At 42.2% G+C, this 13044-nt stretch overlaps 1 protein-coding gene across 1 annotated transcript in view; it reads right to left on the bottom strand.

Moving 5' to 3' along the window:
* Positions 1 to 13044, bottom strand: part of SHB (SH2 domain containing adaptor protein B) — a 167062-nt gene that overhangs the window by 51337 nt on the left and 102681 nt on the right. Inside the window, exon 3 of the mRNA XM_075210913.1 lies at positions 5998 to 6213. Coding sequence (XP_075067014.1) covers positions 5998 to 6213 — 216 coding nt within the window. The remainder of the gene's footprint in view (positions 1 to 5997; positions 6214 to 13044) is intronic.

Below are 13044 nucleotides of genomic sequence, written 5' to 3'. Positions count from 1 at the left end.
GACTATCAATTCATCGCCGCTTGAATCCGCCATTAGAGAACAGTCAGTGCTTGGATGTCTTGGATGGTGAAGGCCTTCCTCGTGGAAGATGTAGTTCATTTTGATAAACATCATTTTCTCCACATTTTTGGGAAGTAACCTTCTACGGCGATCACTGACTAAGTTCCCTGCTGTGCTGAACACTCGTTCAGAGTACACACTGGAGGGTGGGCAGCTTAGGTATTGCAAAGCAAGTTTGTACATGGGTTTCCAAATGGCCTGCTTTTCTTCCCAGTAAGGAAAGGGACTGTCTGACATTTCCATATCAACTACCTCTTGAAAGTAATCCTCCACCATCCTTTGCATGTTTATACTCATATTGGATGGACTTATGGGCAAAGTGACACTTTTTTTTGAAAAATCCTTCAAACCAGCCCAGATGTTAAATTGTTCTCGTCTGCCCCCTGTGTCTTCCCTGCTTCTTTTTTGGAAATTTAATTTTTTACGAGCAACAGCTTGAGAAAGTGAAGGAGGACACGTCGTCAAGCCGAGGCCCAGTTCAGCGGCCAACTTGCTGAGCAATAGCTCCTTGCAAAAGTTCACATCTCGCTCATTTACAAGTAAAGACTCAATGTAGGTTTTAAACCTTGGATCAAGCACAGTGGCCAAAACGTACTGATCCGAGTTCAAGATCTTAATAACTCGAGGATCATTGTGAAGCGAATTAAGTACTTGATCGACAAGGCCAACATACTTTGCTGAATTGCTTGCTTTCAGCTCCTCCTTCATTTTCTCAAGCTGCTTTTCCAATAGTCTAATTAAAGGAATGACTTGGCTCAAACTAGCAGAGTCTGCACTGACCTCACATGTCACAACTTCAAATGGTTTCAGCACCTTGCACAGCACTGAAAGGATTCCCCACTGTGCAAGAGTGAAATACATCCCCCCTCCTTTCCCAATGTCATGACTTGTGCAATATGCTTGGATGGCTTTGCGCTGTTCCTCCATCCTCTGAAGCATGTACAGGGTGGAATTCCACCGAGTTACCACCTCTTGCTTAAGTTGGTGGCAGGGCAAGTTAAACTGCTCTTGGAGCTGCTGTAATCTCCTACATGCTGTGGCTGAATGCCTGAAATGGCCTGAAATTTTACGGGCCACCGAAAGCATCTCCTGCACCTCACGGTTATTTCGTAGGAAGCTCTGCACCACCAAGTTGATGGTGTGAGCAAAACAGGGAATATGTTGGAAATCACCCAGCTGTAATGCTCGCACTATATTGTTGGCGTTATCTGAAATGACATACCCTGGGGAGAGTCCGAATGGTATAAGCCATGCATCAATCACATCTCTCAGTTTGCGTAACAAATTGTCAGCCGTATGCCTGTTAGTGAAGCCGGTGATACAAAGAGTGGCCTGCCTGTGACAAATGTTACGTAGTGGTGTACATGCTGCTGCTGTTCCTGCTGGTGAAGGTGAATGACCAACCCAGTGGGCTGTCACAGTCATATAGTCTTTGGTTTGGCCACTTCCACTTGTCCACATATCTGTGGTTAAGTGAACAGTGGGCAGAATGGCATTTTTCAGCGCAATCTCTACATTTTTACACACTTTTTGGTATAGTTGTGGAATAGCTTTACGGGAGAAATGGTGTCGCGATGGAATTCTGTAACGCGGACACAAAACCTCAATTAACTGTGAAAAACCAGCTGCGTTTATTGTGGAGATTGGACGCAGATCTAACACTAACATTGCAGCCATGGCGTCTGTGATTCGCTTGGCGACTGGGTGACTGCTGTCATATTTGCTTCCCCTCGCAAATGATTGTTTCACAGTTAATTGCTGAAATGTAGGACTGCTCATTTTATTCACCTGCCTCTGGGATGACGATTCACCCCCAGCAGCAGCAACAGCAGCAGCAGGACTAACGCTTTCTTCAGAGGAATCAATAATAGTGCCGGAGTCATCCAGCCTTAAGTGGGATGCCGGGCTAACTCCGAGCGCTACTGAGGATATTGATGAGGATGGTGTGGTGGGTGTATTTTGTAGCCGTCGGTATGTCGGTGAGCGGAGGGTCTTAGCTGATGAGGGAGTGCTTGTATTCTTTTGGGAAGAACTTTCAGCTTTTCCCAACACTTTGCCATGAACTCTCGTTAAATGGCGTAACATAGACGAGGTTCCAAGATGGTTAAGGTCCCTCCCTCGACTGACTGTGGCTTCACATACACTACAAATGGCTATACAATTGTTGTCTGGATTTGGGTAGAAATAATTCCACACATAAGAAGTGGATTTTTTTGTTTTATGCCCAGGCATGACAATGGCCTTTTTCTTGTCACGTGCCAGAACTGCTGCCACTGGTGCAGGACTTACACAAACAACCTCATCCTCATCAACATCCTCATTAGCGCCCTCGTCGCCTACACAAATCTCCCCCTCATCCTCTTCTAATTCCAAAGTGGCATCCTCAATTTGGGTATCACCGGCTACACTCGGGCTATTAAGGCACACATCAGCAGAATGCTCACGATTAGACATCCCACTGTTGGATGGACTCTCCACAGGGATTGTTGTCATTTGTGAATCAGAGCAAATATTCTCCTGTAATGCCTCACTGGTATCTTGCAGCTCAGCTTTGACGCGTAACAGTAGTTGTGCACCAATTGTAGCCTGGGTAACTTTTTGGGATCTGCCACTAATAGCCAAAGGTGAAGGCCTCATTCTCTCTTTGCCACTGCGTGTGTAGAATGGCATGCTTGCAATTTTTTTTTTATCGTCACTTAACTTTTGCTCAGTTACACTTCTTTTTCGCTTCAATACAGTAAATTTTTTTTTGGTTTTTGTTTTTTGCACTAATTTGAAAACACTCTGTTGTTTGACATCGCCTTGGCCAGATGACGTACTGGGAACACTAACATCAGGACTGGTGACAGAACCTGGTTGCTCATTTAGATCATATGTGGACTGCTTTGAATCCATTCTGAGCGCAAACCACTGAGGAGTGCTAAAAATTATTGAGTAGATACTGCTGACAGATATGACTTTTGACAGCCAGAAATATTAATGCACAATTAGGGAGGACACCCCAAAAACACTGAGGAGTGCTAAAAATTATTGAGTAGATACTGCTGACAGATATGACTTTTGACAGCCAGAAATATTAATGCACAATTAGGGAGGACACCCCAAAAACACTGAGGAGTGCTAAAAATTATTGAGTAGATACTGCTGACAGATATGACTTTTGACAGCCAGAAATATTAATGCACAATTAGGGAGGACACCCCAAAAACACTGAGGAGTGCTAAAAATTATTGAGTAGATACTGCTGACAGATATGACTTTTGACAGCCAGAAATATTAATGCACAATTAGGGAGGACACCCCAAAAACACTGAGGAGTGCTAAAAATTATTGAGTAGATACTGCTGACAGATATGACTTTTGACAGCCAGAAATATTAATGCACAATTAGGGAGGACACCCCAAAAACACTGAGGAGTGCTAAAAATTATTGAGTAGATACTGCTGACAGATATGACTTTTGACAGCCAGAAATATTAATGCACAATTAGGGAGGACACCCCAAAAACACTGAGGAGTGCTAAAAATTATTGAGTAGATACTGCTGACAGATATGACTTTTGACAGCCAGAAATATTAATGCACAATTAGGGAGGACACCCCAAAAACACTGAGGAGTGCTAAAAATTATTGAGTAGATACTGCTGACAGATATGACTTTTGACAGCCAGAAATATTAATGCACAATTAGGGAGGACACCCCAAAAACACTGAGGAGTGCTAAAAATTATTGAGTAGATACTGCTGACAGATATGACTTTTGACAGCCAGAAATATTAATGCACAATTAGGGAGGACACCCCAAAAACACTGAGGAGTGCTAAAAATTATTGAGTAGATACTGCTGACAGATATGACTTTTGACAGCCAGAAATATTAATGCACAATTAGGGAGGACACCCCAAAAACACTGAGGAGTGCTAAAAATTATTGAGTAGATACTGCTGACAGATATGACTTTTGACAGCCAGAAATATTAATGCACAATTATGGGGGACACCCCAAAAACACTGAGGTGTGCTACAAATTATTGAGTAGATACTGCTGACAGATATGACTTTTGACAGCCAGAAATATTAATGCACAATTATGGGGGACACCCCAAAAGCGCTGGGGAGTGCCAAATATGAAGAAAAAATAATAAACCTCTATCCTCCTCTCTGCACTAGCGATTTTGGTTAGAGCAATTGCAAGAACAATATGGTATTCTCTGTCCCTGCTCTAATTAGCCTATGACTACACCCTGCTCTCTCCCTCTGTCAAATGGCGATGGATTGCTGTGGAGGCGTGTATTTATAAAGTTGAAGTATCGCGAGAACCGAGTCCCGAGATCCGACGACGTCACAATGACGTTCGGCCTCGATTTGGATTCGGAATGGGCGGGAGAGTACCGAGCTGCTCAGCTCGGTACTCGGATACCCAAAGTTCGGGTGGGTTCGGTTCTCGGAGAACCGGACCCGCCCATCTCTACTTCTGGCACCACAGGGACCCACTTTAAGGTAATCTTTCGACTGCATTGATCAACATGTTCAATAATGATCCGATTGATCACATATTGGCAAGATGGGGGTTGTTTTGGGCCACACGATTCTGCACCTAATTACTGGACATTGTTGCAGATTTTCACAGCATATGTGACCTGCATAAAGGTCTGAATGTGCAGTAACAAAGCAAGTTGCTATGCGTTACTATATTTGCACATTGTGAATAAACCTCTATGTTATTAAAATTAAATGCATCAGAATGCAATGACCTCATTGATTGTGTATGATGCTATTGTTTCTGATTAGAAGTGCAAGCTAGGTTACTATGCAAATAAATACAATTTTAAATATTTAAGTAAAACCCTTCAATTTTGCTGTGATGCTCCTGTAAATGATCTGGCATATCCTTACAACACATTATAGATAATTTATGACATAATCATGCACCAAATATGACTAATTCAGTACTATAAGTTTTCAATATAAAAAACGTACTTATCAAACTTACAGTGCTTTCCTCATATTAGTTTCCTGCTTTGAAATAGGATTCAAGATGTATCATTTCATCATTGCCATGGCCATTGTAAAGCACTAAAACTTAGTGTGCTACAAAGTATTTTGTTCCTGGTCTGAGAACCCCTTAGTTTTAATTTTTATACATCATTTAATAGTACGCAACTCCTCAGTATGTGTGTTTAATAGAAGTTTAATTTGAATCAGTTAAACCTGTTCAACTACAAATCGCTAATTTAGAAAAGCTTTACAATTCCATGATAAAGATATCCCTGCTGGTTCAAATAAAAGACACGCTACGTGTTACTAAAGCCAATGAACCCAACAATAATCACCTTGTTGTCAGAAGGGGAAGGCATCTGTTTCAGAAATCACCTAATCATGCTGATGACAAGGCTGAAAGAGTCATTTTTTTCTGCAAAACTAGACATGATTAGAGAAACAGATGCTGAGCTAGCTGAAGTGCACAGGCCCCTGTTGACTGGATTCTGGGTGGTCTGTTAGACTAATTAAACATAAAATATCATACTTGTGTGATCGGGAAATGTTCGTTGTGCGACATTAACAGCCAGAACAGTTGAAATCAGACATGAAGAAACTGCTGGACCTCATCAAAAAAGCGAAAATGCTCTTAATATTTTATGTAACTTGGGAAATGAAAACACGGTCTTTAAACTTCCCTGAACACCATAAAAAGAATTACTCAGGTTTAACAAGCTGGAAAAGAAAACCGTTTAATCATAGTACACGCAACACAATGCGAGCGTAAAACTGGCAAGGTGAGAGTTCTTCATCACCTCTACAATAGCTTGTTCCTCTGCGGACCTTCAAGCTCTAGTGAACAAAAGATACAAAACCCAAAAGCCTGCAACAATTTTTAGAACAAAACGGTCACTTTCATAATGTTATTAGATACAAAGAAAATTCGGAGTTTAGATACCTGCCAACGCTGGTAACGCTTTGTTCCATTCCCATGGCTGGTCATACTCATCAGCAGGCCGGTCATCATCTTGAGGCAACTTGCTTTCTCGCATTCGAAGGCCAACCACACTTTCTGAATCTGACTCTACTCCATTACACTCTGGCTCATATGGGGTGTCATACAGTTGAATGTTCGTCGGAGGCAACTTGCTCAGACTTTCTTGCTTTTGAATATCTGAGAGAAGAGAGAATGTAATTTCATGATTACTGTATTGCAAAAAAAATAATAAATATATAAAATAATGCAATTACTTGCAGAGTATGTTACAATTGATATAGCTTAAAAGTGTAAAGTTGCCTATACCAAATCATTGAAACACTGGTCTTAAAAGATTTCCCCTTCCGGCTAATCATATCAAAACAATTTTTTTTATTAGTCCAGAGCAGTGATTCTAGTGTTATATTGTTAAGGCAAGAGTTCTACACTATAAATAATGCATTAAGAGCCTTTTTATATAACAAGGTTTCATACTCACACAGCTAGTTTATAACAATCAGCATGATTCCACTGAAGCAAAGAATGAAGGATAAGCTTCACTTGAGTCATACCCTAGCAACAAGTTGCATTTGGCTCTGAAACGAATTGTACCATGGCTAGTAAAATTAAAAGCTGGCTAATATGGGCAAAGAAGGAGTGATTTGCTAGCCACAATTCTCTAAGGTAGCCTTCTACTTTACAATTTAGGGGGGGGGGGGGGATTCAATTGCTGGTGATGTGCCGCGAGGACGTCAAGCGATGTCCGGCTGCGCACTATGTCACCATTATAGGAAGAATCTCCAATCATTTTTCTGCGCAACTCTATGGGGCGAGAGAAGAAAAAAAAAAATCAGGAAAAAAAATCAGTGGAAATTCCTGCCATAACATCGGTGTGATGAGTCCCCGTGGATGTTCCAGAGACATATCGCGCTGAATCGAATCCCCCCCCCCTTTGATTGTAGCATATTGCTGGATGTTATAAACTAGCTGAGTCTTATGATAACAGATGGCTGTTACTTTACTATTCCAGTGCAAATTGCTGTTTTGTAACATGCAGCATCCAAACCTATAAATTCGAAATACAGAAACTGCTCTGAGGGAGAAAAAGGATCTAAATGAAAAATAGTTACTGGCAGTACAAAAACAACAACAAGATATATACGTGGTCATTTAAAACTTTTTTCTTTGTCTGGGCTATGGCTATTTTAACACACACAAAAAAAAGTTTTGTCTATTTACAAACTAAAACCTTGCTCAAAATCTAATTAAATATAAATGAGTTGATAAAGAAATGTTGCTCGAAACTGATGTTTAAATATAAACATTATTGCTCAATGACAATACTAACCATAATGCCAACCATATAAACTCTATAAAGTGCATCATCTATAAATTGGGGTAAAAAGTATTTACAAAGTGTTGTGAAAATTAAAAGTTTAGTATTAATACTACAAATGTAAATTGTATTTGATAAACAGAAATGTGCTTCTATTAAAATAAAATTATGTTTAAAAAATACTGTAAAAAACAAAAATGTAAAAGTAAAAAAAATAAATACAAAACTTAGGTAACATTGTATCAATGTAGTCTATGGATAATATACAGAAAGATACGACCTATAGCTACTCCGATCCACTTTTCATTGTAATAAAACAACTACTCCTATTACTACTATGATCTTCCCTGATTAGGCTACTTCTTCTACAATATAATACTCACTTCAGCCCTAGATAGTGCATCTCTAGCCACCACATCAAATCATCAGAGACTATGGGGCACGCATCATTACCGTTACTATTGTAATTGATGCGCATTATTACTGTTAGTACTGTAATGTTAACATTGATTTCTGCTTGTGGCTCAGGGAGCTGCGAGCAAAAATAAGAGTTGAAATTACTGTGCCAACGGTAATAATGTCCATCAACTATCGTAGTAACGGTAATGATGCGTGTCTGGAATTGAATCTCCCCCATAGTCTCAGCTGATCCAAATCTCAACCATGGCACACCAAACAGATCCGCTGCCTGCAAAAACGCTCTAGCACTGCTGAGCGCCACCCAGTATTTTATAACCTGTGACTTCTTTGCCACCTTAAACTCGCTTCTCTGGCCACCTACACCTCCCCCCACCCTTCCTCCATCACAGCCCATAATTTTGCCACCTACTTTAAAGACAAAATCACACCAACAAGATATTTGCTCATGCCAAATCCTGCACACTCCACCTTCCTTCACTCCCCAGTCCACCTTTAGGTCATTCTCTCCAGTAACCAAATGGAAAGGGTATACTTTCTAAACTGCGGGTTTGAAAAAGTGGAGCTGTTGCCTATAGCAGCCAATCAGATTCTAGCTGTCATTTTATAGAATGTACTATATATATGCTAACCAGTATCTGCTATAGGCAACATCTCCACTTTTTCAAACCCGCAGTTTAGAAAATATACCCCCAGGTCTCTGCATTCATCTCACCCTACAACCTCCTCTCTCAACTTCTCCATTGCCTACCCAGCTCTAGCTCGCCTTTTCAATCTGTCTCTGTGATTTCCACCCTCATTTAAACACGCACTAGTCTCACGAATTCTAAAGAAACCATCTCCTGATCCAGCCTGTCTCTCAAGCTATCTCCATATTTCTCTCCTACTTTAGCATCCAAACTACTTGAGCGACTTGTGCACTATTGCTTGTCTCACTTTCTCTCCTCCCACTTCATTTTTGACTCTCGGCAATCAGGTTACCACTCTCAACATTACACTGAGCCAGCACTCACAAAAGTGATTATCTACTTACAATAAAGTCTAAAGCGTCAATTCTCCATAACCATCCTCTTGGACCTATCTCCTGTCGATCACCCACTGGCTATGCACTTAATGGGACTTTGTGACACAGTTCTTTACTGGTTCACCCAACACCCCCTACCTCTGTTACCCCCCCACCCTATTTCCTCTATTTTTTGGGGCCCACAGGGATCTGTTCTTGGCCCTCTGCTTTTCTCACTGTACATCTGTTCTCTTGGGAAACTAATTTTCACATTCAGCTGAACCGCTGTAACATCTTGTGACAACCGAACATATAGACGCCTTTCCAGTTGAACCATTGTAATGTCGTAATTCATTTGACATCTGACAAATGGGTGCCACAATTTTTATCAAGCCATTAATACTTTTGACTGCACAAATCTTAAAACTTTATTTACAATGAGCAGAATAACGAAACATCTAAACACAATATAACTTATGCCTATAAGAATAAAAAATGGAGACCCATCTAAACAATAATCTCAGATTGTTGCCAAGGTTACAGACAAATTGGTTATGTGAAACCATGCGAGAATTTTGCCCATCCTCCGACTCTTGCTAATACCCAGCAAGTGCAATGCATGTTGGATTCTACTAAATAAGGGAATTCAAAAAAGAGGAACAACAAAAAGAAACATTTTAGATTCATGTTGAGAACAACTTAATTTTATCACTATGTGAAATGGACAATAGAAGAGCCTCTCACCAGTTTTTACAAAGTGAAAGTGATACTTAGAAAAGCAACCTCACTTCTGCTGTGGCTGGTGACTAATGATGTAAAAAAAATGCAAATGAGATTGCAAATAACCTGCTGCCTTTATTCAAAGACATCAGCCAGACAGAGGGAAATTTGAAATGTTCGCAAGTTATGCAAGGTTGTCACAAAATATTACATATATTCATGTGGAAATGGCACATATAATTTAGAAGTACCCAAGTGTTGTGCTGTATTATTGCATTGCTTAATTCGTTTAAATGGAGTTGTGTGCTACATGTAGAAATAACCTTGAAATGAATTGGCCATTGGCATGAATGAAACTGCACAGCATTGTTAACTGTTCTTCTCCAGTAGTTTGTGTCATCTATGAAAGGTTTTTAAATATTTCCCATGAAGAATTCAATGGGATTTCAAATCAGAGCCGTAACTAGGCAGGTGCGGGCGGTGCCTTCGCCCAGGGCGCAAGCCCAGGGGGGGCACAGCCGCCCGACACCTGTCTATATGCCCAGGCTCAATAGTTCCACACAGTGCCACAAGCAACAACTTATTCCCTGCATCAGAAGCAGTCCCCGAAAGCAGGAAGTTCGGCATTTGGAACGCAAGTTTGCTTTCAGTGACTGCTTCTGATGCAGGGAATGAGTTATAACATCCAGCAGGCGCGCACTCAGGGGGTGGGGTTCAATTGCCCAGCAACCCCTTTACCCTGTGCTTGTATCCCCACTTCCGGTAATCGGAGGTTTTTTCCATTTTTCTTTTTTAAATTATTAAAAAAGTGGGCGGAGCCAGGAATCACCCTCCTCTTTACTGTGTGACTGTAGTGTCAGTGCAGCCTATTACTGCAGCTCACGGACGCTACTGACAGCACTGCAGGAACAGAAAAAAGGAGATCGTGGCTGCCACACTGCACTACAGCAGACAGCAAGAGGTAAGTGAAAGTATCTTATGTAAGATGAAGAGACAGAGGAACGGAAATGGGGATAAAATAAATGAGAGGGGGGAGTATAGAGAGGTAGAACTTAGGTTATAAGGGATATTTTAGGGAAGGGTTCCCCCTTTTTTCATACTTTGATCCATGTTTGCTAGTAAACAGAGCAGATCCACTACTCAGAGTAGCAGGTGACTGTCTTCATTCACACTTTTCAGCAGCCCAGTCCTGCCTCCCCCCATGTTTGTGTGTACTGTGTATCAGTGTCTCTTGCCCCTCCCCCCTCCTAGTGTGTGTGTCTGTATCAGCTTCCTCTATCCCTGGTTGTGTTATCTCTTTCTCCAAATTTGCATGTATAGTCCTCTTTCTCCCTCTGTATTCGTGCCCCCTCCACCCCCTGTTTATGTGTGCATAGCTCTTCCCTTTGTGTGTTTATGTCCATTTCTGCCTTTCCATTTGTGTGCCTGTGTCTCCCCATGTGTGTTTTTCTGCCCCCCCCTTGTGATTATATGTCTATTTCTACATTGTGTCCCTTTATTTTCCTCCTGTTTGTGTGTATCTCATTTTGCCATCTCATTACATGTGTGTGCCAGGTGTGCACTTATTTTACAGTTGTCCAGAACCCCCTCACATTCATATCAATCCACCCAGAAAGCAGTATCTGCACGGTATGCTGAAACTGTCTGCGGTCGCAGAAAGATCAGCAAGAAAGAAAGGGGCGCATGCATGATTTCATGCCCGTCACATGATGCAGCCTGAGGGTAACACAGCAGAGATGGCACCCCTTATACCCCCACAACAGGGACGACAGCATTTCTGCTGAGAGGTGAGTGGCTGTTAGTATGCTATTAACTATATTTGAGACACTGGGGCCTATTTATAAATAGTGTGATCTGCGTGCTCCACTGATTCAAATTATTGCTCGCACACGGCCAAGATATTACTTCGGCAAGCCAGAGGTACTACAGATACCATCTATAAGTGTGGTGCGCTTGTGATTCCTAGGATTTCCACTTATACTGTGGGACAGCCAGTGTAAGATAGGAGCGGATTCCCATCCGAGTTTCACCTGCTACCGGTATGTGGAGCGGTATGTGCAGGGCCTGATTATGGGTTCCAGCCGCCCCAGGCTAACATACTGGTTGACGCCCCCCCCAACCAATATCTATATATACACAGTGGTCAAAGTGGAAATTTAGAATAATTTTACAATTAAGGCAGCGGAAGTGGCGGTGTGTGTATATATATATATATATATATATATATATATATATATATATATATATATATATATATATATATATATATATATATATATATATATATATAGTTCACATCAATAAATGTAAATCCTTCTCTGTTGCTGTTCACAGAAGCCTTACATATTTCTCCATACACTATACCAAAGCAGTGGCAGATCCAGGGGGGGAGGGGGCGATTGCCCCAGCCCTTAGTCAATTAATAATTTTAAAGCTCCCTGCAGCTTATCCCCCCTCTGACCCCCATGTAGAGAAAAATGATTATCCCCTGCAGCTTATCCCCCCCTTGAGTCATAATCCCCCCTCTGGACTCCATATAGAGAACAATAATTATCCCCCAGCATCTTATCCACCCCCACCCTGAGTCATAATCCCCCCTCTGGACTCCATATAGAGAACAATAATTATCCCCCAGCATCTTATCCACCCCCACCCTGAGTCATAATTCCCCCTCTGGCCCCCATATAGAGAACAATAATTATCCCCCAAGCAGTTTATTCCCCCCCTGAGTCATAATCCCCCCTCTGGACTCCATATAGAGAACAATAATTATCCCCCCAGCATCTTATCCACCCCCACCCTGAGTCATAATTCCCCCTCTGGCCCCCATATAGAGAACAATAATTATCCCCCCAGCAGTTTATTCCCCCCCTGAGTTATAATCCCCCCTCTGGCCACCATATAGAGAACAATAATTATCCCCCAGCAGCCTATTTCCCCCACCCCCGAAGCCATGAACTGTGCCACTGCCCTCCCCTGGTCAAGAATAATGAGTCCACGCACAGCCTAGTCATCCGCACGCCCCCCCCCCCCGTTTTTAACTCATGTCTGGGCAGCCCATAGAGAAGAGTGCAGTTTTAAGTCTAACTTACCATTGGGGTGGCTGCCGGACAACGATCACCTCTTCCGTTCGGGTGCTCCGGCGGTGACTGTTCCTTCAGTGCCGGCGCGGTCTGTCTGGTTAGTGTGGTCACGTGAGATGTTAACATCTCACGTGACCACACTAAACAGCGCACTGCGCTTGCATTGACGGCAGCTGACAGCTTCTGATTAGCTGTCAGCTTCTGCCTGTCATCTTCTGCATGCTGATTATTGGAGCTGGGGCGGACACCATAAGGTAGGAATTGCAGGGGGGGGGGGGGCAGGCGGGTTGAATCGAACAAAAAAAAAAGGAAATCATTTTTTTCCACTTCACCAGCGCTGCGCCCCCCCCCCCCCCCGACCCAGTGCCCCAGGCTGCAGCCTGGTCAGCCTGTTGGCTGATCAGGCCCTGGGTATGTGACATCTTATCATTCCGTACGGCTAGAGACAGTGAGCCTATATACCATCAATT

The sequence above is a fragment of the Mixophyes fleayi genome, chromosome 1 (genome assembly GCF_038048845.1).
Source record: "Mixophyes fleayi isolate aMixFle1 chromosome 1, aMixFle1.hap1, whole genome shotgun sequence".
NCBI classification, from domain to species: domain Eukaryota; kingdom Metazoa; phylum Chordata; class Amphibia; order Anura; family Limnodynastidae; genus Mixophyes; species Mixophyes fleayi.
The sequence above is the reverse complement of the archived record's forward strand: the minus strand, read 5'-3'. Positions and strand labels throughout refer to the sequence as shown.